The sequence below is a fragment of the Lissotriton helveticus genome, chromosome 3_2 (genome assembly GCF_964261635.1).
Source record: "Lissotriton helveticus chromosome 3_2, aLisHel1.1, whole genome shotgun sequence".
Taxonomy (NCBI): domain Eukaryota; kingdom Metazoa; phylum Chordata; class Amphibia; order Caudata; family Salamandridae; genus Lissotriton; species Lissotriton helveticus.
The window spans coordinates 289167242-289185291 of NC_136062.1; the positions used below are offsets into that span (position 1 = coordinate 289167242).

Sequence of the window (18050 nt, forward strand, 5' to 3'; positions counted from 1 at the left end):
TATGTATTGATTGTTTTGTTATTATTTTTGTTATAGGTATTCTTGTACTTGTTGCCCAAAGTCCTGAGGAGGCCTCTAATTGTTTTGATAGGCCGAAACGCGTCGACATCTACTAAAGTCCGACACCATTTAAATGTGGAATTGATTGTGACAAATCCTACGAGAGCTTTTCTTAGAAAAAAAGAAGCATAAAGTTATTTTAGCTTCCTAGGCTCTGTGACTAAATGGTGTTTGTGAAAAAGGAATTAAGGCTTAAAAAGAGTATGCCATGAATTTCCTTGTGTAAAAGATTGGGCTTCATTTCTACCCGGGCTAATAAGGGTAAAAATTGTGTTGTTCATGTGTATTGTTTATGTTTTGTTGTATAATGTATAATTAATATGTAGATAGACATATGACGCCTGGATATTTGTATATATAAACTGAAACAAAATCAAAAAATTCTAGTGTAAAGAAAAAATTGGGTTGACTAAAACAAATAACCTAAACCAATTTTTTGTGTTTGTGTATAATTTCGTTGGTATTATGTTTTTTGATAGCTAGTAGATGAACAAAGAATATTAGATTTTTTCTGTGTGTAGATTAATACTTTTGGACAGACAATTTGTAGTATCTGTCCACCAACTAAAAGGTTCCGTAAAAGAAATACCAGAGGCATCCTTTGTATCTATTTTGCTCACAGGACTGCAGCAACCTCCTTGGGTGCAGCTTCAGTTCCGACGGCATAAACGGCGGTTTACTGCTCAAGTCGACGAGATGGTGTAGATTGCAGGGTCGCACGGTAGCGGAGCCTCAGCAGAGCGCGTCCGCCATCGTGGCTTGGGTAGCCACGCCCCCCTTATACATATACATATATGTCTAGTTAATGTCCTTTCTAGCTTTCCACAGCAACAATTGTTCTAAGCAACTAGAACAATAACATCATTTCCACTATGCAGTTTTTTTTAGTCCATTTTCCAACTCCATCGCTGCAGTGTGTGTAAGCCCCATAACAACCAAAAAGTTGGACATATTCACACTGTGGAATTTTTTATATCCCTTTTCCAACGCTGCCTCCACAACGCACACAGATATGATGATACTATAACCATTATATATCACATTTCAATTTTATCCTTGGTAAATATACATTTTCCAGAATACGCAGAAGTTCTCCAGTAACAGTTAGTCGAGCTAAATATAACTTGCCCCCCACCATGCACTGCTTATGAACTTACATATTACATCACTCATGACTTGTTCTATGACATCCTTTATGACATCACTGATGTCATTAACTACTAAACGGATATACACCAAATCACAAAAAGCACAGTCTAGCTTCCTGCGAAATTTGGTATAATTTGAAGTCCATGGAAAATGCAAGGGATTTTGCATTTTGGGACCCCAGTTTGAAAGTAGTCCCACTTGACAGATCACCCTGAAACCTTCGATGTGCAAACTAGTCAAAACGTAGCACCTTTATGGAACGTTTTGTGCAGATACGTAAAATGGGGCCAAAGATATTAGCAACACAATAATAGTTTTCCTGATGGAACAGCTGACTTAAATTCAAGTGCAACAACAAGGTAATGGATGGAATGCTTGAATTAACAGTCCAACATGAACTGCCACACAAGGTCCTCCCTAAACCAGAATATGGCTCTTCAGCGTATAGCTTGATTCCAGTGGCAACTTGGGCACTCGACCCACGTCTGGGCATACCCGTTGTTATTATTATTATGGGATTTTATAAAGCGCCTGGTTACGCGCCCCGGCGTGTCCCCGCGCTGAGAGAGAAGTATGAAGTTGTACTCAGGCCATCAACCGCAGGAACAAGAAGGTGATGAATGGAATGCTTTAATTAATCTCAGCCACTTGCAATCACTCCTAACAATTAGGACTGGGGTTGCCATGGTAGTTCGAGCTGCACTGTTCCCATAAGGAACAAGGTCAAGACTGATTTGCATATGCATAACTAAGGTGGCATGGTGAGCAAATGAACAATGGTTGAAGTGCTACCCGGAACTATTGCCAGGGTTAGACTTATTACAAGCAGCCTCCACATCACTTTTTGGGTGTTTCATTTACTATACCTCAAGTCGATTTTTACACCAGGTTCTGAGAGCTAAGCATTGAGTGCTCGATAAAGCTACAAAGATTATAAAGGAGAGTAGGGAGGCAACCATCCCTCAAAGTGTCTTAGCGGGGGACACCTGCAATCTTTTCTTTGAAATTGTTAGGCTGTCCCTGCCATAGCCACGATGGGGGATAAAAGACGTAAACTTATTCAGAAAAGGGGACCTATTCCTTCTGGATCCAGTACATAGGTAGCGCGATTATGCTTGAATGAACGTTAATGAAGAGCAAACAAAAGAGAGCACTTACCTTCAGCACTTAGAAGAAAGTCTGTTGAATCTGTCCCATATTTATTCTTAATTGTGCACTGATAAACACCACAGTCATTTTTGGAGGCTTGAACAATGGCCAGTGCAACTTGGCCTTCATCACCAGCACTGTGGGAAAAGAAGACAACACATTACATTTTATTCTGAAAAACAAAGGTACAGTGAATTGGCCTTCTTGCTTCATGGTCATCACAGTTATTTACTGAGGTAAACAAGTGCAAGGAAACCTAGAAATGGGTAGCATAGATAAAGGTTTAGAATACAGTGTAGTCGGAAGGTTGCACTTTTACTCCTTGGGATTAATTTTCCAAATCTGTTCAGCAAACCAGGTTAAAAATATGAAAGCATTCTCTGTTTCATGAAGACTATAATCTTTTATTTGTGGATAATCACTGCATTAAATTTCCAACATTATGTATGGGTTTTACGTGTAACAAACATGTTATATCTATGTGAGTAACTCTGGAAATCGAATAATAATGTCTACATTTCCTTTTCTTGGTATAACTTTGCAAGGGGCATTAAATTGTTGTGGTTGTATAAGCTTTAATTCAATAACTTGGGTCTTAATAATGCTAAAATGAGCGCCAATTATAACAAAAAAGAGGTATAAAAGTAGACAATTCATGCAGTAGTTGTTACAAATACATACATACAGATTGTTCATTTAGATTCAAGGCTACAGCAAAGGAGCAGTATCAGTATTAAAAGGCGATTGGCACAGCATTAACATGTTAGAAAGTACTTAAAATGGTGTTAAATGGGGGAAGGACGAGCGTCCCAGTATTGTCACACTTAGAGCGACCTTGGTTAAACCTAATACCCAACAGTCGTTTTGGTTGCCTTTTGAACCCTCTCAGGACAGAATTACAGAGTGATTATGTACAATAAACTGCATGTGCTTAAAAACTATTTAAACATGAGTGCCAACCTATGAACCCTTGGGCAACCGAGTATAGATGTCATCCTCCTGGTTGCTGTGATGCTCCTATCTGAGCCTTCTTCCTGATAATCCATGTGTGGTTTAAGAACTTGACCACTCCACAGGCAAAGAGTGGTCTAGGATCCAATTTTAAAATGCACAACGCGTCCCCATGGTTCCGTGTGCCCAGTTGCCGGCAAATAGGTTTTAGCCACTTAGACCTGGGTTTAGCATAAGCCAGGCAGACAAACATGACATGAGCAACAGACTCCATTAAGTTGTTGTTGATAAGGACAGTGCAGTTGGAAAGCTTAAATTTCAATTAATGATTGTAGGAGAGTAGGGTCTGCTATCCTATGGTCACCCCATTGTTTTGCTTTTTGCTTCACTGGTTTTCGACTTAATGTGGCTGTGGGAATGCTAATCAGACCCACAGCCCTGCTGTTCTCTCTCTAAATTCACACCATGTACATTAGGTACATCACCAATTGGGATTGGGTCACCTTATGAGCCCCTGTACAGTGTACTATAGGTACCCAGGGCATAGGTGCATCCAAGGCCTACCAGGGGCTGCAGCATATCTTTTGCCACCCCTGGCTGGCCATCCAAACTGACACAACTGGCTGATCACTCAGCTGGGGCAAGGTCGTGTAATCACCCCTTGCTTAGATATAGTATACCTATGTCTAACCTTATATCTGGACACATATACACCTATAAGTCACTCCTATGGCAGGCCTTAACAATCCTGAAGGCAGAGTGCTTGGTTTTATGTGAGATGGTGCTCTAGCATGAGCTGAGCCTGTCTGCAGCTTTCGGAACCATGTCCTTATAGCTGTTCCAGGATATTGCCATACCATATACTCTTAAGTGCATTATGTACCTCGCGGTCAGATGCTATCTTTGGTTTGGCTTTATCAAAACATGTCGAGTAAGGTGTCATACACTTTGGAATACTACCCCCTCGACAATTCTGGCGACGGGGGTAGCATTCCACCCTTCTAGAGGGAGAAGACATGTTACTTCCATTAATCCCGGTTAAAGTTAACCAGAGCCTCAGCATCACAAAATGGATGCTGCTGCCACAGACACAAGTCTGACCTCCTGCTGCTGGGAGTCCTTCCAGCGAGGGAGGCTTGGACAATAGGTTTCCTGTCACAGGGAGGTGCTAGTACCACCCCAGACAGGAGATAGTGGATTGGGGCAGGGAGGGCTGAATGAAACGAGACACTGCCTAGGGCACACAGGGTGTCTTATGCATAGGCCAGTTCAAACCGGTGCTGGGGCACTCCAGCCCCAGCTCTGGCGCGAAACTGGACAAAGGGAAAGGGGTGTAACCACCCCCTTCCTGGGTCCCACCCAAAGGAGGGACCTAGCAGGTAATCCAGCCCCTAGATTTGGTATATAGGGAGGACTTTAGATAATCATGACTGAAACTCTGATACAAAACTCTGGACCCTTCGACATTCTACTCGACGTAGAAGACTGAAGAATCTCCCTTGTGGTCAAGGAGTGACCACCCTGTGCAAGCAGGCAGCATCAAGCGCTCAACGGTTTGCTTTGTTGTTGCTCCCGCCGGAGCTCGAACAACAGAGTCTGACAAGAACCGGACTTCCAGACATCCAACAGCCCGATCCACAGCCACAGCAAAGCTGAGACCCGTGGAGGCGACGAGAGACGTGGGACCGGCCATCTTGGAATGTCAGCGAAGTGCTTTCTGTGCAGATCCTGAGGCACCCTCGAAGCTGTGCATTGGGGATTGAGAAGCCCCAGGGCCGAGCATCCTTTGCACCGAAAGGCACCTCTCCACACTTACCGAGTGCTGCGTGGGGCCCTTTTGCATTTTCCTGCTCGACACGTCTGTCCGGTCACTTGCCCGTTGGCTAGTGGCCTCGGTGACGACGAACCTTTGATTTTCCCCCACTGGTCTGGTTACTCCAGACTGGCCCTTGCTCCCCTGAAAAGGAGCAGCCCATCAGACCTTGCTGGTCTGATCCAGAAGCCATCTTTGATTCCTGCGTGGGTTGCATTTGCCAAGGTCTGTTGACTCCGAATCGAGAACCGACACCGCCGACAGCAAGAGCCTTTGTGGGACAGTCCGTGTCCAGCACCTGGCCATCGACGACGCCTCCTGGTCCAGTTGGCAGGGAAGACAAACTTCACGATAGCACCTGATCGCAACCCGACATCGCCTGGTTCCTTCCTGGTTCCATCCTGGTCACTGGCTAGTGACCCAGACTCTGTCCCCTTTGCTTTCAGGTACTCTTCATCCTCGATCCGCCCTTGGATCCAACCGGACTCTTCTCTTCTGGTCGCCTGCAGCATCTTTTCTCCAAGGCTCCATAGACCTCCACGACGAAACCCGACACACTTTGACACCTATGCATCCGCTTCCTGTGGGTGAGGTAACGCGAGTACTGCGGTGCTCCTGTAAAGGTTTACACCTCTAGTGTCCTAGTTTCAAGTGGTTAGGTTCTAGTCCAGTCGGAAGACTCCTAAATCTTTAAACTTTCCATCTTTACGCACTCATTGACTTCTATGTGTGCACACGTGTGCATTTAGACACTGCACCCGCATCCTGTGGGCCTCCTGCTCCCTAACAACTGTTAGTCCAGTGTATCCCCAGCGATTCTCAAGGCCCTAGGCCTTACCATTGTTCGTGACGTGGTTCTTATACCACTATTTTAGCATATGGTTTAGCGGGCCACCAGGGCCTATCCATATTGTGCAACTTATTGTATGTTATATTAAGTCCCTTGTTATACGCTTGTGCTCCTGTGCTCATAAAGAGTTAAGGGGATTGATTTAGAAATAAATACTTATATATTTTGAATATATAACCTGTGTGGTGTCCTTTCATTTGATATTAAAAGGTTTGCGTATGGTAAAACAGCTGGCTTCACATGCCCTCTTGAGTTTAGCCTAAGACTGCTTTTGTCCATGCTACCACTAGGAGAGCTGGTCTATAAGGTTGACTTTACAACCATCACCATAAGCGTTGTTTGGACTGGTGTACTAGAATAGTGACATCATATACCGGGCCAACTTCTCACATTGGTGTGCAGCGGTTGGGATTTGAGCTTGTTGTTGTTTTACCAATTGTAATCTTTAAGATATCATTTGAAAGATCACATTAGGTACCATAGGTACATATAACAAAGCTTAAATACATAAGTTCTACTGAACTTAGTTGTTGTAGACCAAAAGGCTTAGCACACCCTGACTACAACTCCTAGAGAGGTTCTAGTAGGTAAACACTCAGTGTAGGTAGGTGCACACACCACACGTCACTAGACATGTCTGGCACAGGTGAACCCTCCAGTTCTCTACCTGTGGTAAGTGACCTGCCCAAGGCACCCTCCAGATATGATATAGCACAACTTCCGAGAGATGAGGTCATTGTGTACCTCAAGGAGGTTGAAACAGGGTTCCAACCCTACCATCCAACACCTGATAGAAGTCCTAGAGGCAGCTGATCTTGAGAAGGCCTCTAACCAAGGCCCTCTAGATAATACAGGTGAAGGAGTACCCTCTGCAGAAGATGACTCCCTGACCCCAGAAGTAGAGGAGTAAGAAGAGGAGGAAGATTCAGATGATGGAGGAGATGGCCAGGTCCAAGTCAGGAGGTTTAGACAGGCTAACCTAAGCTTACATGGAAGTGGAGAAGCGTTACACCTTCCCAGGCCTAATAGTAGACTTAATCCAGGCAATAGAAGGGAAAGATCTCCTTCCAGGGAGCCTCTCCTCTCTAATGCCTCAAGGGGTTCTCAAAGGGGAATGACTTCCCCTCAGAGAAGAGAACATGAGGCTAGGATGAGAGCTGTCCAACTTCAGATAGAAAAGGAGGAAACAGCCCTGGCCCAAGCTAAACCTGCTTTAGCAAGGGAGCAAAAGTTAAGTGGATTAGATTCCACTGGTGGCAGCAATATCCTTAAGGATAAATACAGGTCCTATGATCATAGAAACCTGAGCAAGATTGTGCCCCCCTACAAAGATGGGGATGACATCCACAAGTGGATGACTGCTTTGAAGAGGGCCTGCATGGTACCCCAAAATCAGTGGGCAGCAATCTTATGGCTCTCCTTTTCAGAAAAAGGAAGAGACAAACTCCTCACAGTTAGCCATGAGGATGCTAAAAAGTAGACTGTCCTGAAGAGTGCTCTAATTGATGGGTTTGGCTTAACCACTGAGGAATACAGGTTGTTGTTCAGAGATACCCAAAAGGCTCAGACTCAGGACTGGACTGACTTTGTTGATTGTGCCACTAAGGCTCTGGAAGGTTGGTTACTGGAAAGTAAGGTTAAGGACTTTGCAGGATTGTATAATTTGATCATGAGAGAACGAATCCTTAACAATTGTCAGAACCATTTGTTGCACCAACACCTGATTGACTCAGATCTGACCTCTCCCCAAGAATTGGCAAAGAAGGCAGACAATGGGTCAGAACCAGGGTTAAGCAGAGACCCCAGAACCAAGGTGGTGACCAGAAAAAGGCAGACCAGAAGGGTGGAGATGAGAAACCAAAAGACCATAAGTCTTCTTCAGCCCCCCAAAATACTTCTAAGGAGGGGGGTCCCAAAACTCCAAGAAAAAGAAAGAAGGCCCAAATAAACCTTGGTGTAACTACTGTAAAACTGCCTCTCACTGGTTTAGTGAGTGCACCAAGAAAGGTACAGCCCCTACCACGGCAGCCCCTAAGGCAACTGCACCCCTTAGTACAGTCAGCAGTGGTAGTTCCCAACCCAAGGCTATAGTGGGGTTAACCGTGGGTACTGAGGTGGATCCTGGCCTAGTCAGGGTACCAACTCAGGCTGTCCTGATCTGTGATGTGGACATGGCTAGGTCCACTACTGTGAGTCCCAATACCTTGGGCAAGTACAGACAGACACCTTTGATAAATGACAAAATGGCTCAGGCCTACAGGGACACATGTGCTGAACTGGGGTGGCAGAGTGGGCTAAAGAACGGTGATGGATCAAAAACCAGCGGAGCAGCGGTTGGGGAAACACGGAGGCGCACTTTGTCCTGAGTTAATTGCAAATTTAGCAATCATCCCCAGACGTCCGAGAATGCTCATGAAGCAAGACATCAACTCACAATGAGTCATGCAAATGCATGGTCACAAACCGCTGTAGGCACATTATAGCCTTAATTTTATATTAATTCACTGTATATAGTCTTGCACTTTTTTGTAATTTACACAAACAATAGAAATACGTGAGTAAGGTGGGAAGTTGTGCCCCCGTCCTGAAGAAGGAGCACACGCTCCGAAACATGTCGACGCACACCAGAGGTACTGTCCATAGTTACGACAGGTAAATACCTCACTCTGCACTCTTTTATTAGTACCAGCCCGGGGTTTAGAATAAAGTTTTTTCCATACACCCACGAGCCAGGTACTTTTTAACCCTCACCAAACCCCACCACTCACAATCCATACCCCCTCACTTACATCACACACACCACACATAGTCCATCTTACAGTGCTCCCTCGTAGTCGTAGGTCGCAGCACGCCGCATCACGTTAGAGGGGTGCGAAGACCCCAATGATGAAGCATGACACCAAGGGGCCTGTTGGTGTGTGAGGGGTATTTTACACAACACTGAGTGTCCCCACACATGTGGAAGACACCCCTTCCCCTGTGAGTAGGATTCCTTTTGTTTATGTAACAGTGCCCGTGGAGTAAGAATCCTACCCCTATACTCTATCTCCCTCCTATTGTTTTTTTCTGTTCCCATGAGGCACAGGGTCAGACTGATTTGCATATAGCCATGTCTGAACTGGGGTGGCAGAGTGGGCTAAAGAACGGTGATGGATCAAACCCAGATCTTTTGACTGGGTGTGAGTGTTTGATTGGTTCTGAAGCTCCGTCCATCACCACCCCCTTTTGTACCACTTTTGGCCGCCATAAGTGTGGCAGGGTATGCTCAGACGTGAGTCCCTTGCTCACTTTGCCACTGGATTCAAGCAAGCTGGGCTGAAGACGGCTGGAATGCCAGAAACCGGTCCTCGGAAGCTTGTTTCCGTTCCAGGGAATATAAACAACAACTGAAATTGCATGTGCTGCCAATCCTTTTACTCGCTTGTTCTAGATAGAACACCTGACCATTAAACAAATGTTCCTGACACAAAAAATGTCTGTTTGACTTTCATTTTATTTTGAAAAAAGGGGATTTTATTTTTTATTATTAGAATATCCGCAGATTTTTTTGAAGTGATTTTAGGCAAAGTTTATGACCTTATGTACAATATACAACTCTTATTTATACAAACACAATAATACTTTTTCAATAGAAATCTTTTACAAAACTTTATAGACAACATATAGTACAATAACACTCAGTCAAACTCCTCACAAACCACACTATTTACATATCAACAGACAAAATGACAAAAGAACATATAAATTATATCTACAATGTAATCACTTGATTTACAATGAAGCCTTAGAACTTAATCTTGTATTTACATAGCTTTTCAAAAGTAAATATTATCCAATTCTTGGTTTTTAAAGGCTTGAAAGGTCTACGCGTTTCGAACTCATATGAATGAATGAGTTCTCATCAGGACCAAGGTCTGTGAAAAAAGAAGGGGGAAACTTATTGGTATTCTATTAGAGCTTTGAAGTAACACCTACTACTCCTATTGCTTACTCCTATCTCTTACCTCTCAGTCACTTAGAAACCAGCAACACAACTGTGGGTAATCTGGACACCCAGCTCTCTGTCATGGAAAAATAATTGTATCCCATCAATAACTTTTAAAATCATGAGCACTTTGCGTCACATTCAAACTCCAGTCACTTTCATGCTTACATGGTTCAGGAGGGGCCAGGCTTGTTGACGACTCTGGGCGCTCGAGCTATCTGTGGAGAACAGAATGCTGTGAGTATTAGCTCTGAAGGTTGCGGTTGTTGGGCGGGGGAAGAACGGATGAGTTCGCATGGCGGCAAAATCTCACCTTTGGTCTTGGTGCTGAGTCTCCAAGCCGCCGGTGTAGTGTCGGATCCAACGGTGGTCCGTGGCACTTCAGACTTGAATCTGGAAATGGAAAGCTGAAGTCAGCGTGCGTCCCTTGTTTCTGAATGAGTTACCGGGATTTATACCAGCGTGTGGCTTACCTGCCGGCAAGTTTCTCGGCGCTGGGCAGCGTTCCGTGTTTGAGTCGTCCTGCTCTTCCGGGTCCACAAAGGATCCTGGGAGTGTGGGCGGATATGGTTTGCTGAAGTTAGTCCGTCTTTAAGCATCGCGCCCTTGTGTGGCAAGGAGCGGTGTGTCTGGGATATGTAGTTTCCGCTGTTAGTATTCTCCCGTCAACCTCTATGCAAGTGGTTTGACACTTCACGGGTCGTTCGTCAGTTGACACGTGATCCGTCTGTGTTTCAGGCTCACAGCGTCCATGTCCAATGGGAGATATTTGTGGCCATTTTTATGAATTGCACTGTTGCTCGAGCGGTTGTGTTGTTTTCCAAATAAACATTTTGGTCAGATGTTTTATACCGGATAACTTGTGGTATCTGTGATCCTGAATGATTCGGTTGGTTATATGTGATTAGAATGGCACAAGGAGCGACAACGTTGGTCCGGCAAAGTCAGTGTTCTAGTTATGTGGGAAGCGTGAGACTTCGGTCCACCGTGGCTTTATAATTTAAACATTTCAGACATCTCATTGAGCCCATGGAATGCTGTGTTGAATTTAACTATTAGCATTGCTTCCATCTTTGTGAGTTTCTCATCAAGGTTGCCACCTCTGGTGTCGTTTTCGACTTTGGCTATCACTGTCCAAATGACATCTGACTCTTTGTGCTGTTTTTCTTTCCAGTGATTAACCAGAGGAGCAGTGGCCACATTATTGCGGATTCTGGACTTATGCTGTTGTATTCGTAGGCGCACTTCTTGATTCGTTTTCCCAATGTATGCCAATTTACATGGGCAGATGATTCCATATACAACATTGCGTGTTTTGCAATTTGAAAATTTCTCATGTTTCCAGCTGATGTGGTTATAGGTGAAAACCGTTCCTTCGACCGTAGTGTCACAACACGTACATGTGCCACATTTTCGGTGTCCCTGGATTGGAGGGAGATTGAACATAGTTCTTAAATCCGAATTTAATGGTTTGGGCAGTGCCGCTCTAATCAGCTGATTGGCAACGCTGTAATTTTTTCTGAAAGCAAATACGTTTCTTGTATAGCGTTGTTATGAGTTCTCCTTCATGTGCCCAAATTCAAATGATCTGAAAAAGGTGGTAAAACAAAACTGGCATCTTTTACGGAATTTAGATCAGACTTTCAATCAAGACCCACTCTTTGCTTTCAGAAAAAATTACAGCGTTGCCAATCAGCTGATTAGAGCGGCACTGCCCAAACCATTAAATTCGGATTTAAGAACTATGTTCAATCTCCCTCCAATCCAGGGACACCGAAAATGTGGCACATGTACGTGTTGTGACACTACGGTCGAAGGAACGGTTTTCACCTATAACCACATCAGCTGGAAACATGAGAAATTTTCAAAGTGCAAAACACGCAATGTTGTATATGGAATCATCTGCCCATGTAAATTGGCATACATTGGGAAAACGAATCAAGAAGTGCGCCTACGAATACAACAGCATAAGTCCAGAATCCGCAATAATGTGGCCACTGCTCCTCTGGTTAATCCCTGGAAAGAAAAACAGCACAAAGAGTCAGATGTCATTTGGACAGTGATAGCCAAAGTCGAAAACGACACCAGAGGTGGCAACCTTGATGAGAAACTCACAAAGATGGAAGCAATGCTAATAGTTAAATTCAACACAGCATTCCATGGGCTCAATGAGATGTCTGAAATGTTTAAATTATAAAGCCACGGTGGACCGAATTCTCACGCTTCCCACATAACTAGAACACTGACTTTGCCGGACCAACGTTGTCGCTCCTTGTGCCATTCTAATCACATATAACCAACCGAATCATTCAGGATCACAGATACCACAAGTTATCCGGTATAAAACATCTGACCAAAATGTTTATTTGGAAAACAACACAACCGCTCGAGCAACAGTGCAATTCATAAAAATGGCCACAAATATCTCCCATTGGACATGGACGCTGTGAGCCTGCAATACAGACGGATCACGTGTCAACTGACGAACGACCCGTGAAGTGTCAAACCACTTGCATAGAGGTTGACGGGAGAATACTAACAGCGGAAACTACATATCCCAGACACACCGCTCCTTGCCACACAAGGGCGGCGATGCTTAAAGACGGACTAACTTCAGCAAACCATATCCGCCCACACTCCCAGGATCCTTTGTGGACCCGGAAGAGCAGGACGACTCAAACACGGAACGCTGCCCAGCGCCGAGAAACTTGCCGGCAGGTAAGCCACACGCTGGTATAAATCCCGGTAACTCATTCAGAAACAAGGGACGCACGCTGACTTCAGCTTTCCATTTCCAGATTCAAGTCTGAAGTGCCACGGACCACCGTTGGATCCGACACTACACCGGCGGCTTGGAGACTCAGCACCAAGACCAAAGGTGAGATTTTGCCGCCATGCGAACTCATCCGTTCTTCCCCCGCCCAACAACCGCAACCTTCAGAGCTAATACTCACAGCATTCTGTTCTCCACAGATAGCTCGAGCGCCCAGAGTCGTCAACAAGCCTGGCCCCTCCTGAACCATGTAAGCATGAAAGTGACTGGAGTTTGAATGTGACGCAAAGTGCTCATGATTTTAAAAGTTATTGATGGGATACAATTATTTTTCCATGACAGAGAGCTGGGTGTCCAGATTACCCACAGTTGTGTTGCTGGTTTCTAAGTGACTGAGAGGTAAGAGATAGGAGTAAGCAATAGGAGTAGTAGGTGTTACTTCAAAGCTCTAATAGAATACCAATAAGTTTCCCCCTTCTTTTTTCACAGACCTTGGTCCTGATGAGAACTCATTCATTCATATGAGTTCGAAACGCGTAGACCTTTCAAGCCTTTAAAAACCAAGAATTGGATAATATTTACTTTTGAAAAGCTATGTAAATACAAGATTAAGTTCTAAGGCTTCATTGTAAATCAAGTGATTACATTGTAGATATAATTTATATGTTCTTTTGTCATTTTGTCTGTTGATATGTAAATAGTGTGGTTTGTGAGGAGTTTGACTGAGTGTTATTGTACTATATGTTGTCTATAAAGTTTTGTAAAAGATTTCTATTGAAAAAGTATTATTGTGTTTGTATAAATAAGAGTTGTATATTGTACATAAGGTCATAAACTTTGCCTAAAATCACTTCAAAAAAATCTGCGGATATTCTAATAATAAAAAATAAAATCCCCTTTTTTCAAAATAAAATGAAAGTCAAACAGACATTTTTTGTGTCAGGAACATTTGTTTAATGGTCAGGTGTTCTATCTAGAACAAGCGAGTAAAAGGATTGGCAGCACATGCAATTTCAGTTGTTGTTTATATTGCTTGTGGCAAGCAGTGCTGTTGGGAGCCCGAACCCAGTAGTTTTTGTTAAAGGTCCGTTCCAGGGAAGGCATGGCTTGGCAGTTCGGGCTGGACTGTTCCCATGAGGCACAGGGTCAGACTGATTTGCATATAGCCATGTCTGAACTGGGGTGGCAGAGTGGGCTAAAGAACGGTGATGGATCAAACCCAGATCTTTTGACTGGGTGTGAGTGTTTGATTGGTTCTGATGCTCCGTCCATCACCACCCCCTTTTGTACCGCTTTTGGCCGCCATAAGTGTGGCAGGGTATGCTCAGACGTGTGTCCCTAGCTCACTTTGCCACTGGATTCAAGCAAGCCGGGCTGAAGACGGCTGGAATGCCAGAAACCGGTCCTCGGAAGCTTGTTTCCGGTCCAGGGAAGGCATGGCTTGGCAGTTCGGGCTGGACTGTTCCCATGAGGCACAGGGTCAGACTGATTTGCATATAGCCATGTCTGAACTGGGGTGGCAGAGTGGGCTAAAGAACGGTGATGGATCAAACCCAGATCTTTTGACTGGGTGTGAGTGTTTGATTGGTTCTGATGCTCCGTCCATCACCACCCCCTTTTGTACCGCTTTTGGCCGCCATAAGTGTGGCAGGGTATGCTCAGACGTGAGTCCCTTGCTCACTTTGCCACTGGATTCAAGCAAGCGGGCTGAAGACGGCTGGAATGCCAGAAACCGGTCCTCGGAAGCTTGTTTCCGGTCCAGGGAAGGCATGGCTTGGCAGTTCGGGCTGGACTGATCCCATGAGGCACAGGGTCAGACTGATTTGCATATAGCCATGTCTGAACTGGGGTGGCAGAGTGGGCTAAAGAACGGTGATGGATCAAACCCAGATCTTTTGACTGGGTGTGAGTGTTTGATTGGTTCTAATGCTCCGTCCATCACCACCCCCTTTTGTACCGCTTTTGGCCGCCATAAGTGTGGCAGGGTATGCTCAGACGTGAGTCCCTTGCTCACTTTGCCACTGGATTCAAGCATGCCGGGCTGAAGACGGCTGGAATGCCAGAAACCGGTCTTCGGAAGCTTGTTTCCGGTCCAGGGAAGGCATGGCATGGCAGTTCGGGCTGGACTGTTCCCATGAGGCACAGGGTCAGACTGATTTGCATATAGCCATGTCTGAACTGGGGTGGCAGAGTGGGCTAAAGAACGGTGATGGATCAAACCCAGATCTTTTGACTGGGTGTGAGTGTTTGATTGGTTCTGATGCTCCGTCCATCACCACCCCCTTTTGTACCGCGAGTGTCACTAGGGTGACACCTAACTTTGTGGACCCTGGACAGATTGTACTGGGTGATAATTACCTGGTGACCAATGCTAGCAATGTCACTACTACACATAGTGTGGCAGTTGTTAATTTCTCCTGGGGAGGGGTAACTGGCCTCAAAAGAGTTGTGGTAAGTGCAGACCTCCCAGTTGAATGTCTTTTGGGCAATGATCTAGAAAACTCAGTATGGTCAGAAGTGGAGTATAGGACTCATGCAGAGATGCTAGGTATTTCAGCACATGTCCTTGCTGTGACCAGGTCACAGGCCAAAAAGTGCTTACCTGAACCAGTGCTGGATCTTGAAACTATAGACACAACCCAAGAGAGAGAGCAAGAGGGTTAAGGCAGTGCCTTCTCCCCTGCCTCAGGTTGAGGATCAGCCCTCCCAGGAGGATGATTCTGAGATCCAAGAGGGAACTGTCCCAGAAGAGCTTGAGCCTGATCAGGTTGAGTTTCTTGGGACAGGGACAGGGGGACCCTCCAGGGCAGATCTGAGCCAGGTTCAGTTAGATTGCTCTTCCCTTGAACCCCTCAGGCAGCAGGCTGCTGCTGAGGCTGCCGGGAATGCTCAAGGTACCCATAAAGTGTATTGGGATGATGGGATCCTTTATTAAGAGGCTAGAGACCCCAATCCTGGTGCTTCTAGGAGGTTGGTTATACCTCTGCAATTTAGGGGCTTCCTTCTCATCTTGGCCCATAATATTCCCTTGGCAGGACACTTGGGCCAGAACAAGACTTGGGACAGGCTTGTCCCTCACTTTCACTGGCCCCATATGTCAGAAGATACCAAGGAGGTTTGTCGTTCCTGTGTTACCTGCCAAGCCAGTCGCAAATCAGGTGGCACAACAAAGGCCCCCCTCATACCACTACCTGTGGTGGGGGTACCCATTGAGAGAGTGGGGATAGCCTTTGTTGGACCAATGGACCCCCAAACAGCATCTGGGCACAGATTTATACTGGTGGTAGTGGCTCGTGCCACCAGGTATCCAGAAGCTATTCCCCTGTGGACCACAACAGCTCCTGTTGTGGCAAGGGCCCTACTGGGAGTTTTCTCCAGAGTGGGCTTTCCAAAGGAGGTTGTCTCTGACAGAGGTGCAAAATTCATGTCAGGATATTTGACTGCTATGTGGAAGGAGTGTGGTGTTAATTACAAATTCACTACACCCTACCATCCACAGTGCAATGGGCTTGTTGAAAGGTTCAACAAGACCCTCAAAGGGATGATAAAAGGGTTTCCTGAAAAGCTTAGGCGAATATGGGACATCCTTTTACCCTGCCTTCTGTTTGCTTACAGAGAGGTCCCACAAAAGGGGGTTGGCTACAGCCCTTTTGAGCTTTTGTTTGGGCATCCTGTAAGAGGACCCTATGTCTTGTGAGGAAAGGATGGGAGTTACCTCTCAAAAAGCCTAAACTTGACATAGTGGACTATGTACTTGGTCTCCGCTCCAGGATGGCTGAATACATGGAGAAGGCTTCTAAAAACCTTGAGGCTAGCCAAGAACTTCAAAAAGCTTGGCATGACCAAAAGGCTGTGCTGACTGAGTACCAGCCAGGACAGAAGGTGTGGGTGTTGGAGCCAGTGGCCCCAGCAGCCCTCCAGGACAAATGGTCTGGACCCCACACCATTATTGAGAAAAAGGGAGAGGTCCCCTACTTTGTGGACCTTGGCCCCCCTAGGAGCCCCCACAGGGTGCTCCATGTCAACAGACTGAAGGCATATGTTGACAGGGCAGACATGGGCTTGCTCATGGCTACAGATGGGGAACAGGAGGAAGCGAGTGACCCTCTCCCAGACCTGTTGACTAAGAGCCCTGAGGATGGTTCAGTTGATGGGGTGGCCTTGGCAGGCAGCCTCACTGACCAGCAGCAACAGGACTGCAGACAATTTCTGCAGGCCTTTAGACATATGTTTTCACTAACACCTAGTCAGACTAACTGGTGCACCCATGAGGTGGACACTGGTGACAGTCTGCCTGTGAAGAGTAAGATCTACAGGCAACCTGATCATGTCAGGGATTGTATAAAGACTGAGGTGCAGAAAATGCCTGAGTTGGGAGTAATTGAGCCATCAGAGAGCTCCTGTGCCAGCCCAGTAGTCCTTGTACCAAAACCTCACACCCAAGATGGCAAGAGAGATAGAGGTCTCAATGCTGTCACTAGGACAGATGCTCACCCAATTCCAAAAGCAGATGAGCTCATTGATAGATTGGCTTCTGCCAAGTTTCTGAGCACATTTGATTTGACAGCTGGCTATTGGCAAATCAGGTTAGCTGAGGAGTCCAAGGCCAAAACTGCTTTCTCAACCCCAGGAGGTCATTATCAATTTGTGGTAATGCCCTTTGGCTTGAAGAATGCACCTGCCACTTTCCAAAGGTTGGTGAACCAAGTCCTTACTGGGTTGGATGACTTTTGTGCAGCTTATCTTGATGATATTGCTGTCTTCAGCTCCACCTGGGAGGATCACCTGATCTACCTGAAGAAGGTTTTAGAGGCCCTGCAAAAGGCAGGCCTAACTATCAAGGCCACAAAGTGCCAGATAGGGCAGAGTAAGGTTGTGTACCTAGGCCACCTTGTAGGTGGGGGTCAGGTTCAACCACTGGAGAATAGGATCCAGACCATACAGGACTGGGCTCCTCCAACCACCCAGACACAGGTCAGAGCTTTCTTGGGCCTGTCTGGGTACTACAGAAAAAATTTGTCAAGAATTATGGGTCCATTGTGACACCACTCAATGATTTGACTTCTAAGAAGATGCCAAAAAAGGTTCAGTGGACAGTTAGCTGTCAAAATGCATTTGATGACGTGAAGAAGGCCATGTGCTCTACACCTATCTTAAAGAGTCCTGACTACTCCAAAGAGTTTATTGTCCAAACAGATGCTTCTGAGTTGGGGGTGGGAGCTGTGCTTTCACAACTTAATGTAGATGGTCAAGACCAGCCCATTGCTTTTATTAGCACAAGGCTGACCCCTAGAGAGAAATGTTGGTTAGCTATTGAGAG

The 18050-nt window shown here is 45.6% G+C and overlaps 1 protein-coding gene across 4 annotated transcripts in view; it reads right to left on the reverse strand.

Annotated features, from left to right (window-relative positions):
• ALPK3 (alpha kinase 3) overlaps positions 1-18050 on the reverse strand; it is a 1275893-nt gene that overhangs the window by 331364 nt on the left and 926479 nt on the right. For all 4 annotated transcript variants that reach the window (XM_078685238.1, XM_078685241.1, XM_078685239.1 and 1 more), the window contains one exon: positions 2368-2495. In XM_078685238.1, the coding sequence (XP_078541364.1) occupies positions 2368-2495 (128 nt within the window). The remainder of the gene's footprint in view (positions 1-2367; positions 2496-18050) is intronic.